The 13,767-nt window shown below is 44.5% G+C and overlaps 1 protein-coding gene across 1 annotated transcript in view; it reads left to right on the plus strand.

Moving 5' to 3' along the window:
• Nucleotides 1-10,879: 10,879 nt before the first annotated feature.
• The window catches only part of TOP2B (DNA topoisomerase II beta), a 77,791-nt gene continuing 74,903 nt past the window's right edge, over nucleotides 10,880-13,767 (plus strand). Inside the window, exons 1-2 of the mRNA XM_074269523.1 lie at nucleotides 10,880-10,951; nucleotides 11,243-11,677. Coding sequence (XP_074125624.1) covers nucleotides 10,880-10,951; nucleotides 11,243-11,677 — 507 coding nt within the window. The remainder of the gene's footprint in view (nucleotides 10,952-11,242; nucleotides 11,678-13,767) is intronic.

The following is a 13,767-nucleotide window of genomic DNA, read 5'->3' on the forward strand; positions in this document are numbered from 1 at the left end:
AGATCCAGAGTAAATCCTTTATTTCAGTTTTCCTCACTAAGATTAGGTAAAATTTTGAAAGTAAAAATTGTTGATTTGAGTTTTTATTATCTTACTTTTTTAGACGCTTCCTAACCATTTTCCTGCATGGTCCTCCATCTTTTCCATCCTTCCTTCCAATGATATCCATCCTTATTCTTATGCCCAAAGACTTTTCTCAAGATCTTGCTAAGGGGTTACCTCAGATTGGATTAAATTGTTATTTTTCCCAGGGGGAACTATTTTCTCAAGGAATGTAAAGGCCCCCCCCTGCAAGGTCCCAGGGAAGAGATCTTTCCCTCTAATACTGGAAATGTAGGCACATGATAGGTGGCAGGGGAAATGTACTGAGCAGGACGGCCCTGTCTCAGGCCCTCTACTTTTAGCACAGAGGCAGCTCCCTATCCTGCCAACTCATAAGGGCAGCCTTGTTCCTTCTACGTTTCTAGTCACAGCACCCAAACCACAAACTTGCATTCCTGTAAAAGTCCATCTCTTCAGAATTCTTCTGCAACTTTCAACATACTGAAATAACTTCTGATGAACCAAGATGCTCGTTGGCTCCCAGCTGCCTAGACAAGAATAGAACTTCCAGCCAGGCATACCGTGCATAATATTGCCTGACCAACATCATTTTGAAATAACATCACTCTCATACATAATAGCCAAACCCTAAAGTAACATCATGAAACCGCACTGTACTGTCACTTAGCCAATCACCCAGGATGCATAACAAATGCTCTAAATCTGGAACTAAACTTTCCTTGTCTTATGCTTTCACTAAGGTATTTTTGCAGAGCCAATTAAAAATATCCTAAAAGTCTGATATCTGAATATCCTAAGCGTCTGGAGTGCTTGTTCATCCTGTTGAATGATTTGGTTAAAAAAATTGTTCCCAAATCTCTCTTTTCCTCCTATGAGTCCCACTTCTATCAGTTACTATCACTGTGACTTGGTCAAGTCATTTAACCTCTCAGGCTTCAAAATAATGAGGATAGATAATGAGGATAATGGTAGATTATCATTTTTTAGGTGAGGAGGCTGGTCCAGACCCACAATTTTATGGGTGTAAGGAACTTCTCATTTGGGAATTCCCTCCAACATTTCAGATCAGCCAATCACGGTAATTTTCATTCTTTGAAAGCGTTTTGGGTGAGTGCTGAGAACTTGTCTCTGATCACATAGCCAATTTGTGTCACTCCAATGATTGTCCTCCGGCACACTGGGCTGCTTCTCTCGGTGATCATATATTTGTTGTTTCATGTCAGATAACCTTCCACCAAAGCTCTGGTGTGATGTTTCATTGTGGTGTAGAGATGACTCAAGTTCTTCAGGTAAAAAGTAAAAATCTCTGCCATATTGAAAGGGCTCTAAGATTGTTCCCTGGAATCGGTATTTCTGAGGACTAGTCAATATGAGAACATAGAAATTGATCATTAGATCTATTAGATGATGAAATCTTTGGCCATAGCAATCCCTGAGACAAAGAATGGCACAGAATAGTTCCCAGTCTTGTCTGCTTTTGAAGTAATGGTGGACAGAAGCTACTAATAATCACAGCTTTAGACAGTCTGTAACCTCAAATTTAAATACCAGTGTGTCACAAAATCTTTCTCCAGCAATCCATGATTCTACTTATTTCTAAAGCAATTGAATCAAATCAATTGATTCCTTACCAAGAAAGGCCATAGCTTCCTGCACTCAAGTAGAGCTCTTTTGGAGGTAATATATTAAGGCTGTTGAGTGGCTGACTTTAAGATATCTGATATAAGGTAGGATGCTAAAGAATTTTTTTAAATAGGTTTTTTTTTAAATCAACCTATCTATGTATCTACATATGCATTTAAGTATTATCCATCCGTCTATCCATCCATCCATCCATCTATGTATGTATCTGTCTGTCTGCCTGTATTGTCTACATTCTTTGAGAGTTTCCTGGCGTAGGGGGTACTGAGAAACTGAGTGTCTGTGATCATATGGCCACTTTGTGTTACTTCAACATTCTCCACACGAGCTGCTTCCCTTTATTTTATATATATACACACACACATATATATATACATATATTATATATATATATATACATATATTATATATATTATTATATACATATATATATAATTGTACAGAATCCATATATATATATATATATATATATATATATATATATATATATATATATATAAAATCCATATTCTTTTTGTTTTATGTCAAATGGCCTTCCATAAAAGCTGTATTGTGATGTTTCATTGTGATGTAGAGATGAGTCTGAGTGTGCATATATGCTATAAAGTCTCTAGGACAAAACTGACACCATCAACATGAATCTAGGACCAATTGTCCATAAAGAGAAAATGAGACCAAAAGTAAAAGAAAGGACAGTCTCCCTCAAGCCTCCTGTCCAGCACTCAAAGCCATTATCCCAAAAAGCACCTCAGTGGAGATGTGACGTGACAACTGCCTTTGTGGATACAAAAGCCCCAAACTCAGCAGCAATAGCTTTTGAAGATCTTCCCAGTAATCCTTGGCCCTTTCAAATGGTTCAATATCAGAAATGGATATTATTTGATCAGTGGAAATGACATTAAAGAAGGTAACTTGCTATCTGCTCTGCTTTTGCACCGCAAGGACCATGGGGGCCTTTCCATGAGACTTGGAACTCAAACCTATTATATATACATACATATATGTGTGTGTGTGTGTGTGTGTGTGTGTGTAAATACACACACACACACACACATATATATATATATATATATATATATATATATATATACACAGAGAGAGAGAGAGAGAGAGAGAGAGAGAGATGCACACACATATGATATATAGTCTCTGCCTTTCCATTAATTGTGTATCTGTAAATATGTGCTCTACTATAGATTTTTTTTTGGCAAAAAATTCTTGCTTTCTCAAACTTTCCTCTGATAATCTCTGTGTATAAATAATTAAGTAAATTTATTAAGCTCTTACTCTTTTCAACACACTGGGATTTCAATTCAGCCAAATGGAAAAGCAGAGACAGTTCCTGTCCTCCGGGAGCTCAAATTCTAATGGGAGAGATGATATAAATAGAAATACATTAAAATATATATGAATGTAAATATGTAAAAATATTTTTGTATACATACACATGTACACACCTACTCAGGCCATCAGTGTATTAAGTTTTTGCAAAAATATTCTATAGTAGATCGCATATTTATGAATACACAATTGATGGAAAGGCAGAGACTATGATATTTCACTGTGTTTATTGCCTGTGGCCTGTAAAAATCATTGTACTTGGTATAGCAAAATGGTATTGTAAAGACAATCAGAATCATGGAATTTTTAAAGCTGAAAATTATTTCAATGACCATTTAGTTCAATTGCCACTTGAAGACCTTCAAGGAAGAAGAACCTACCACCTTTATTTGGGGGTAGTTCTAATTATGAGAAATTTTTTCCTGACATAAAACTTGAATTGACTTTTTTTTTCAGCAATCAAGGATAAGTGACTTGTCCGGGGTCACACAGGTGGTAAGTGTCAAGTGTCTCATTTAAATTTGAACTCAGGTCCTCTTTACTCCAGGACAAGTGCTCTATCCACTGTATAATCTAGCTACATCCTGAATTGATCTTTTTACAGCTTTTACTCATTTCCCATGCTTTAACCCTCCAGAAGTAAACAGGACCAGCCTGAGCCCTCCTCTTCATGGTGATCCTAGCTACATTCTCCCCTCAATCTCTGTGCTAGATATGCCCGTTTCTTTCCCTTGATTCTTAGGCCCTTTACCTGCTTTGCTCTTCTGGACAATTTTATTAATATGCTTCTTAAACGAGGATGTCTTGCACTGAACACTCCTCCAGACAGGATCTGATGAGGTCAGGGGACAGTGAGCTCTAACCATTTTAATATATGATCATGTTCACTTTTGTAACTACTAATCACATTGCCGATTCCTCTTCAATTTGCAGTCTCCTAACTACCACCCCAGCATAAATGATGTCCTCTTATACCCATGAAGTTGTTTTTTATGTTCATGTATAAGAATTTACATTTAAGCAAATTTAATATATTACATTTCTGCCTACAAGACATCTCTCACCTATTTGAGTGATCCCCTGAGTACTCAATAATAGCAAACTTCATTTCATCCTCTGATTATTCTGTCAAGTGAGGAATAAACCAGATGAATGCTCTCCAGATGTATCGATCACTGTTGAGGAGGATGTCCAGCCCAGAATCCCACTGGAAGAGTGGTTCCTAATGGACTATAAGGTCCTCTAAAAGAGTCTGACCAAGTATCCATTGGGAAAAAGGAAATGAGTGAAAAATAACAATAGTCTAGATTATCACGTGCTACTGGATGGACAATCCAGAGTCTGACCGATGGACTAAGTCGATCAACAGGAAGAGATTAGATTGTATCATATTTGGAAGATATGAAGTGCTTTGTATGATCTCAACCTTCTTGAAATAGAGGCCCCCACCAAAATTTTCCTGGTGGAACAGCACAGCCTCTGAACAACCAGAATTGCACTTGTAAGTAGGCTATGTTAGCTTACCAAAGAAGAATTGAGCCCAAGAAATGATATTAAATATATCATCAGATATATGAGTAGAAATGGAGATAGGCTGATTTTGTTAGGGAGAGGTAGGGATAACTGATAGTCAATTTATGTGCTTTATTGGATATTTACAACACATACAAGGTTGTTTTAACGCTAATGTGCAGAATAATTAAGGCAATGCATTGAGTATTCATTTTAAGCCCAGCAGCAATATAATGACCCTTAAGATCCATGTGATTCCCTTTTGTCACTTAGGGAACTCACATGAAAAGAAAATTTAGGAACATGATCACAATCACTCCAGTCCCAAGTTAGGAAAACTCTTTAACTTTTAGGCAGAGCTGGGCTCTCTGCCTTCATTTGCCTTTAATCCTCCCTAACCACCAGCTCCTTTGTGTGGCAGAATGCAAGTTACTGGTAACATCTAGATAAAGAAATACAAACTTATTACAGTATCTGTTGATAGACAGACATGAGAAGGGAAGTCAGGGAACGAGCAGACCTAGGCTAGGAACTTCCTCAATCTTCAGCTGGCTCCCTTCTGAGGGGCTTGAAAAGCTAAAGGCCCTTGGGATTTCTACTTTCACTTTCTCCTTTCACTGGGTTTTTTTCCAGGTTAGTTGTTAATGGACTCACTATTTCCTCTCTTGGAGGAATCTCTTTTTGCTCCTGAACTAGCTTCTCCTCTGGAAGCTTGATCTCTCCAAGCCTCTCACCCTCTTGGACTGACTTGCTGTTTCCATGGATTTAAATTTCTATGATTCAAGGAAGCATCCAGGCCTCTTCACATTCAGTGAATAATTAAGATATGTCCTCACTTGATATGTATTAGGGCTAAGTGGTTTTCACCTGATAATAGGTCAAGGCTCAATATCAACATTTATTGAAATAGGATGGGTCATTTACTTGCTTCACTCAATGGGTCTCTCTACCTTTACATAGCAAGGGAAGTCCTCCAGCATTTACTAAGTAGCTCCATGTGTCAGGCTAAATGCTAGAAATGATAATAAATAATAATTAAAATAGAATGAGATATAAGTGTCAGGGACAGCAACTGGGCCTGAGATTTCACTGATCTAGGTAACACCCAAATGAGGGAGCTCCCTCTACCAAAACAAAGTGGCACTTTCTCTGTAACTTATAGTCTGAGAGAATTGCCTGAAACACTGAGAGGCCAAGTGATTTCCTCAGAGTTCCTACCAGTATCTCTGGCAGGATTTGAACCCGCACCCAGTGTGCTTCCTCTAGATCTCTTGGTATACATTCAGAACTCTATCCTTGGCCTTTTTTTTTTTTTTTTTTTCTTTCCTTTTTGTCCATTATCTCCCTTAAAAGTCTCATTCATTTCCATGGTTTTAATGGTGATATCTAAGCCTTAGACTTTTAGCCTTGACATCTTTCCAGAATTCTAGAATACACTTATGACTCTCAATAAGACACACTTCCATGAATGTCCCACTGTATTGAGAGTCAGGTGACTAGTCTTTGCTTCCAAGTATTGTGATTTAAAGAAGTACACTTCCTCTCTTACTGCCTACACACTAGCCCCCTGAATCCACCGCTATCTTTCCTTTCAGGTAACATTGCACAAGCTATATTTCCTGCTTTGGTCATTCCCCCCCCCCACACACACACACATCTTGGGGACCAGGAAGATAACTGCCATATCTTTCTCTATCTCTGATCTGATTTAATTTTCCACTCATACCTTTGCTCAAGTTAATCTCAAGCGGGGTTTGAGTGGATAGAGCACTGGGTCTGGAGTCAGGGAGACATCTTCTGAATTCAGATCTGGTCTTAGCACTTACTAGCTGTGTGACCTTGGGCAAGTCATTTCACCCTATTTACCTCAGTTTCCTCATTTGTAAAATGGGCTGGAAAAGGAAACAGCAAAGCCATTCTGGATCATTGCCAAGAAAACCCCAAACGGAGCCATAATGGGTCAGACACACCTCAGGTGACCCAACAACAATAAGAAGCTGATTTGTATGTTTGGAATACTCCCTCCCCTTCCTACTCCTTCCTGAATCCCTATTTATCCTTCAAAGTTCACTTCAGACATCACCTCTTATTCCTTGATGCCCCTCAGTTTATATTTTTATCTTATATTTTATTCCCTTTCCCTATCACTTAAGATGCTGTACACACACCTCTCATGTATTTATCAAGCATTGTTCTTTGTTATAGTCATTTGAATATTTGTTACATCATCCTAACAGTGCTCCAGTCTCCTTCCTGGAGCACAAGGACCTGTCTCAGCTAAACTCTGTATTGTCTTTAGCACTAGGCCATATATACAGTGGGCACTTAATAAATGTCTTCTGAGTCCTATGTGCCGAAGTCCATTTCATTGTTAGGAGATCCATACAACAGCAATTAAATTCCTATCATTCTACTATGGCAAAATTCATAACATACACTAAGAAGTGAGCTAATCATATCAGTCTATCTGTAACAGCAATCAGTATTGGGGCTACCAAAGGATCTGTGTTTCTGGCTTTAGCAAACACCCCACATTTACGAGACATTGATGTAGAAGCCAGGCCTCAGGATGGTTACAATATTAGTTAGCGCTTATAAAATTTGCAAAGGAGTTTACTCATAGTATCTCCTTTGCTCCCACAAAAGCTATGAGATGGATATTATTATTCTCTCCATATAGATGAGGAAGATGAGATAGGTTGAGTAAGTTGTCCAGAATGCACACCTGACAAATGTCTGAGGCAGGATTTGGACAGTTTTATAAGAACCATCCCTAAAATAGATGGAAGGAGAAACTCGGGAGCCAGGAGAGAAGGTGGTACACTAGTGAAATTTCTTTTCTTTGAGGTCTTCAGGCAAAGGTTAGATGCCCATTTGTTGAGTAGTTAGTATGCAGGGTCAGGAGGTAGGATTTGGATGTATTCACTTACTCAGATTCACTAACTTTGGGGGCACTATAAGAAAGACTTCTCAGAACAACCAAATTCTCTCTGCCCACCCCATTCCAGGCAATTGGGATTCAGTGACTTGTCCAGGCTCACACAGCTAGGAAGTGTTAAGGGTCTGAAGTCAAATTTGAACTTGGGGCCTCCTGACTCCAGGGCTGATGCTCTATCCATTGCGCCATTTAGCTACCCCTAAGTAGCCACATTCTTGACAAAAAATTATTTTTAAAAACTTAAATCAAATCTCAAATTTTAGCTGATAATTTAACATGTATCAGATTCCTGCTTCCACTTCCCCCCCCCAAATAATCTGGATTTGCTATCTTCTCATATGGCAGTAGTATAATGGAAATCATCTCCAAAATTTTGTTACATAAATAAGAATTGGGGGCAGGGAATACAGCAGAAAGGTAATTCTTTTTCAGATTTGTAGAATTGGCTTGCTGTTTTTTAGTTTGAGAATAAAGCCTTAATATTCATTAAAACATTCAGAAATATGACAAAAAATAAACATTCTGCTAAAGAAATTTTTATGATGTGATAGTCATTGCAGAAGTTACCTTGTTAATGAAGATCTCAGAGGGTACAAATGCTTTGAGTGTCCAACTGAATTCAATAGAAGACAAGTTTTGCAGTGGAGTAATTTACAGGAGGAATGAGGTGTTTTTTTTTTTTTTTTAATAGTTTGTATTTACCAGATATATGCATGGGTGATTTTACAACATTGACAACTACCAAACCTTTTGTTCTAATTTTTCCCCTCCTTCCCCCCTCCCCCATGGCAGGTTGACCAATACCTGTTAAATATGTTAGAGTATAAATTAAATACAATATATTATATATATTTATATTACATATATATATATATATATACACATAAATACATATCCAAACAGTTGTTTTGCTGTATAAAAAGGAATCGGACTTTGAAACAGTGTACAATTAGCCTGTGAAGGAAATCCAAAATGCAGGCGGACAAAAATAGAGGGATTGGGAATTCTATGTCGTGGTTCATAGTCGTCTCCCAGAATTCTTTCCTGGGTGTAGCTGGTTCAGTTCATTACTGCTCTATTGGAACTGATTTGGTTCATCTCATTGTTGAAGAGGGCCAGTCTATCAGAACTGATCATCATACAGTATTGTTGTTGAAGTATACAACGATCTCCTGGTCCTGCTCACTTCACTCAGCATCAGTTCATGTCAGTCTCTCCAGGCCTCTCTGAAATCATCCTGCCGGTCATTTCTTACAGAACAGTTATAGGAATGAGGCTTGTAATACAATTTCTCCTGTTTAAAATTGTATAGTCTGTGTGTATAAATATATTGTTTGCACCTGAATTATGGGAGGTATGGACATAGATACAAAGAACAGAAAATATGCAGGCTGAAGAAGCTCTCATCATTACAAGGAGCGCCTACATATGGGACCATGAATTCATCATTCTTCCTATAAATCTGGTTTTTAGTGGGTGAGTTCATTAGGTAGTTAATTGAATTGTTATCCCCGTTTACGCGGCAATGTGGGCAGTGTTGGACTTGGAACCAGGAGAGAAGGTTCTGGATTCAAATCCCTCATCCTTTCTGTGACTAAACTAAGCTACTTGATCTCTTTGAGGTTCATTTTCTTCATTAGTAACATTGGGTTTATAATTCCTGTTCTAATAAGAGCCATTGTATGTAGTGCTTTACAAATATAATCTCATTTGATCCTGGTAACAGCCCTGGGAGGAAGGTCTTATTATAACCCCATTTTATCCTCAAGGACACGGAAAAACAGCTGTGAGGTGGCTTGTCCAGGATAAAGGATCCTAGGCCCAATTAGGCCTCGGACTTCCGGTCCAGTGCTTTACTCGCTGTCCCTACCGTTCTTAATGGATCTCAAGTCCGAATGAGATCACCCGGGGTTAAATACACTTGTGCAGCCCTCGGGAATGACTGTTGTAAGAAAGAAACAATTAAAATTCACCAGATTCCCTTTCTTTCTCCTCCGTGGCCCCAAGGAGTGTGCTGGAGAGTATCTTCCTGGCCATGGTATACATGTAAAACAAACGGAAGGGTGAACTTTGTTAATTCTCTTTGCCCTTTGAAAAATGTTTTCTTTAAGAATACAAAGTGTAAAGCTACAATGGGGTCAGGAAAGAGGGGATCGAGATAGAATGGCAATACTTAGTTTTCTGCCTCGATTTTTTGGCTACCTTACTTTAAAAAATCATTAGGGAGGAGTCATGCAATTAATAAATATATTTGCCTGCTTAGGGTTCTAAATTCTCAATAATACAACCACAAATGGCTTTGGGGATATAGACTACGACCCCCCCTCCCCCCAGACCCAATGACTTCTAATCTCTAAGAACTGATAAAGTCCTATTTCCCCTCCCCCATTTGGTATTCAGAAATCACGAAGAACAGGGTTCCAAAACTCTAAGACAAAGCGCAGACGAGCCCCGAGTTCCGAAGAGCACCTTGTCTATGACGTCATGGGGGCCAGTTTTCAGAACCTTCCGAACCGCTCCTTTCCCTCGCCTTGCTCCCCTCGGGTTCCACCGGCCCTCCGGCCAGGTGGGAAGCAAGGGATGGGGATGAAGGGGGGGGTCTTTATTGGTCTGTACCATCTTCCCCTCCCCCCGTTCCTGGACGCCCGCAGACGGGCCGCGTGGGTCCAATGCTCCGTGCGCCGCGGGCCGTGGAACGCCGCGGCTTCGCGTGGCTGATTCCCATTTCTTAGAAAGCTCCCCGGGGAGCGGGCTCCCACTCTTTAAAGTTCCACTGGAGGCGTCTTTCTCGGAACGCTCCCTGGCAGGGGCGGGAGAAGGGAGAGCGGAGGTTCTGCGGCCGCGCGGCGCGGAGGTAAACTGAGGGCAAGGAGATTACAGGAGAAAGGAGGGATCTGCTTTGACTGCTGGGACCCCGGCCGGAGCCCCGGATGTTCATCTCGAGATTAGGCGTTCCATCCTCCGCAGTATTGGGCACACACTAAGCGCTTAATAAATGCGTTATCTCGCCTTTCGGACGTGCGAGGCCGCTAGGAGAGGAGCGCCAGCTTCCATCCCCACGGTGCCAGCCGCCTTTTAAAAATAGTTTTCCTCTGGGACCCCCAAGCCTCTGGCTCACTCCGGTTTTTAGAATGCATTCACTTACACACACGCACATACACACACCCCACACACGCTCCGTGCTCAGATGCACCGGCGATTTGGGGAAATAACCACCTCGCTGGGCTGAGGAAGGGCGAACCTCCAGCGCCCACCCCCCTTGTGAGCCCTTCCCAGGGTCTCTTGCCCTCCCACGCCCCGTGACAGCCCGGCTCTCCAGCCTTCCAACTCAAAAACAAAAAAAAAGCCTCCCTCTCCAACCCTTCCCCTCGGTTGCTAGCCGCAATGACGTCGCCAGCCGGAGTCCCGCCCCCCGGGGGTGGCTCAGCTTTTCCGATTGGTTCCAGGGCCGCGGCGGTGAGCCACCGATTGGGCGGAGGGGTGTTGATGGACAGGAGGGCGGGGCGGGCTGCGCGAGCTGTCCTCCCTCTCGGTGGGAGAGTGTGAGTGAGTGTGTGAGTGTGTGTGAGTGAGTGTGTGAGTGAACGCGAGCGTGGCAGCGCCGTGTGATGCCGGACGCGGCGGCCTTGCTTATTGTCTGCGCGGCCGAGGGACGCTGAAGGGTCGTGGCTGCTCGCGCTCGCCGCTCCTTTCTCTCGCGCCTCGCGCTCGCAGCCTCGGCCTCCTCGGCCGCCGCCGCCGCGGTAGGCCCGGCCGGAGCCGCCTCCTCAGCCTCGGCCTCCTGGGCCGCGCGAGCCGAGCGAGCCGAGGGGAGGCCCGGCGCGCCTCGCGAGCGCGCGTGCGCGTGTGCAGGGGGAGGGGAGGCGAGTGTGCGCGGGTGTGAGCAAGTGTGAGCGAGTGTGCCATGGGGCCCGGGCCGCTGCGCGGGTAGGCAGCGGGCGAGCGGGCGAGCGACGCAGGCGGCACAGGCGACACAGGCGGCACAGGCGGCTGCAGCCCCGGTCCGGGCTCGGGCCTCGCGCGGACCAGCAGCAGCGGCAGCAACCCCGGGCCTGCGAGCAGCGCCCACCATGGCCAAGTCCGGCGGCGGCGGCGCGACGGCGGCGGCGGCCGGAGGAGCCGGGGGAGCCCGGAGGCGGCGGGGCCGGCGGGGGAGCAGCCGGCGGCGGCCTGACCTGGGTGGTGAGTCGCGCCGGGGCGGGCGGGCGGCGGGAGCCTTTGTGGGGGGGCCGGGCCGGGCCTCGGCATTGTTCTCGGCCTCGGCGGAGGGGGAGGGGAGAGCCGGGCGGGGGAGGAAGGAGCCCCCCTTCCGCCCCCGCCCCCTCCCCACCTTCGGCGCTCGAGCCTGGAGGCCGGGGGGCGGGGGCGGGGGGAACCGGGGAGACTTGGAAACTTTCTCCCTGCGCGGGTGGTTGGCCCCGAAGATGCTGCCGCTGAGTCCCCCCGCCCATCTCGGGAGCGGGGGCTTGTGGGCGGGGGGGGGGGGGCGGCGAAGTCTCGGTGCCCCCCGAGTGCCGGGGCCGCGGAGGTAATCCGTGCGTGGCCGAGCCAAGTTGTCCCCCAAGTCTCAGTGCAGCTTCGAGCTCCGAACTTCAGCTATCGATCTGTGCGGCGTGTCCCCAAAGGCCCGAGATTTCGAGTATTGGATCAAACCGGGGATGAGCAAAATCTTCGTGCGGTCTTATGCAGTGTCCCCAAAGTCTCAGTGCGGTCATAACTTCAGGCATTGAGCAATACAAGGTGTCCCAGAAGTCAGTGCACTGGAAAGCCCTCAGCGTCTGCTTTTGAGAAATACCAGTTGTCCTCCAACACTGGTGCTGTCTGGATTTCCAGGATGTCCCAGAAGTCCTAGTGCGGTTGTAAACCCTGCATTTTGGGTATTGATCTATACTGTCCCAGAAGTCTCAGTGCAGTCATGAACGCTTCATTTTGTGGATTAATTTCGTGGCTAAATGCAGTGTTCCCCAAAGTCTTGGTGCAGTCTTAAGCCCTTCGGGAACTGACCGATATGAGGTGTCCCCCAAATCTTAGAGCAGTTGTATGCCCTTAATTTCTGGTATTGAATAATGGAGGGTGTCCCCAAAGTCTCAGTGCGGTCTTCCACTGGCAGAGTAAAGTTTCAGGCTGAAAGCTTAGCGGACGTGGTGGTGCTCAGTATTTGTGAAGCACCTCCCGCTTCCGAGGGCTCCGCTCCAATCTTCCCTTCCCCGAGTCTCTTGAAGGTAATGCTCTTTTCCAGATGACCTCCCATTTATCCCGTCTGCGTCGTGTGTACCCTGTGGTTTGCGTGGGGTCTGCTCCCGCCATTACATCGGGAGCTTCGCGAGAGCAGGAATTGTTTTCTTTGTATCTGGGAGCCCAGCACTAAGTAGGTGCTCAGGAATCACCTGTTGGCTGACTGCGCGCGCTAGGTGCTGCCGAGACTCGGCAAACCCTACCTTTCCTCTGAGGATGCTACCCCGAGTACGGGATGTGTGGGAGGAGACCGAATAAGGAAACCAAAAGAAAAACAAAGTGAAAGCCGGAGCCCTGGGTGTATTTTGAATCCCAAATCGTCTTCAGGGTCCCTATCCCTGAAAAAGGCGACTGCTTTCCCCTAGTACTTAAAGACCTTTTATGAAGCTGCCTGGTGTTGGTGATAGCTTTAATTCAATTGGGAATGGGGGGAAGGATTGGAGAGAAAGAGCTCTGCTGGATGTTTGTTTATCTTGAATCCCAAATCTTGCTAAGAGCCGGATAGGAAAGAGGGCCGTGGCTAGGAGATTCTCCTTGGGGATGCTGCCCCGGGTAGATGAACTTTAGAAGCTCTTCTTGGAGTATGGGGTGGGGAACCCCAGGGAGCTGTTTTGAATCCTAAATACCAACCATTTCATGGTGCCTTTACCCTTGAAAAAGGGGATGTGGGAAGACGACTTCCCCTCACTTAAAGACCTGCAGAAAGATCTGAGTCTTGCATACATTTTGCAGCTCACAGGGGATAGCTATTTTTACAGAAATTAATCCACTGTGGTTCCTCCTCCATCCATCAGGGTAAGATGATTAAAAGCAGCTCTTAAGAGATGTCAACAGCTTAGGTGAGATGGGCAAGGGACGGAGTGGAGCGAACTGGAAAACATTCCCATGTTCCCCTAGTTCTGAAAGGCCCAAACTCCAACTAGACTTGGAGGATTTGCTGTGGAGAGTCCATGGAAAAAAGGCAGATCTGAAGGGACCTGGTTCCCACGGCAGATCAATAATTCAAAGGCATTTCACTTACTTGTTCAGCTTTGAGT

Source organism: Sminthopsis crassicaudata, chromosome 5, assembly GCF_048593235.1.
Source record: "Sminthopsis crassicaudata isolate SCR6 chromosome 5, ASM4859323v1, whole genome shotgun sequence".
Classification (NCBI taxonomy): Eukaryota; Metazoa; Chordata; class Mammalia; order Dasyuromorphia; family Dasyuridae; genus Sminthopsis; species Sminthopsis crassicaudata.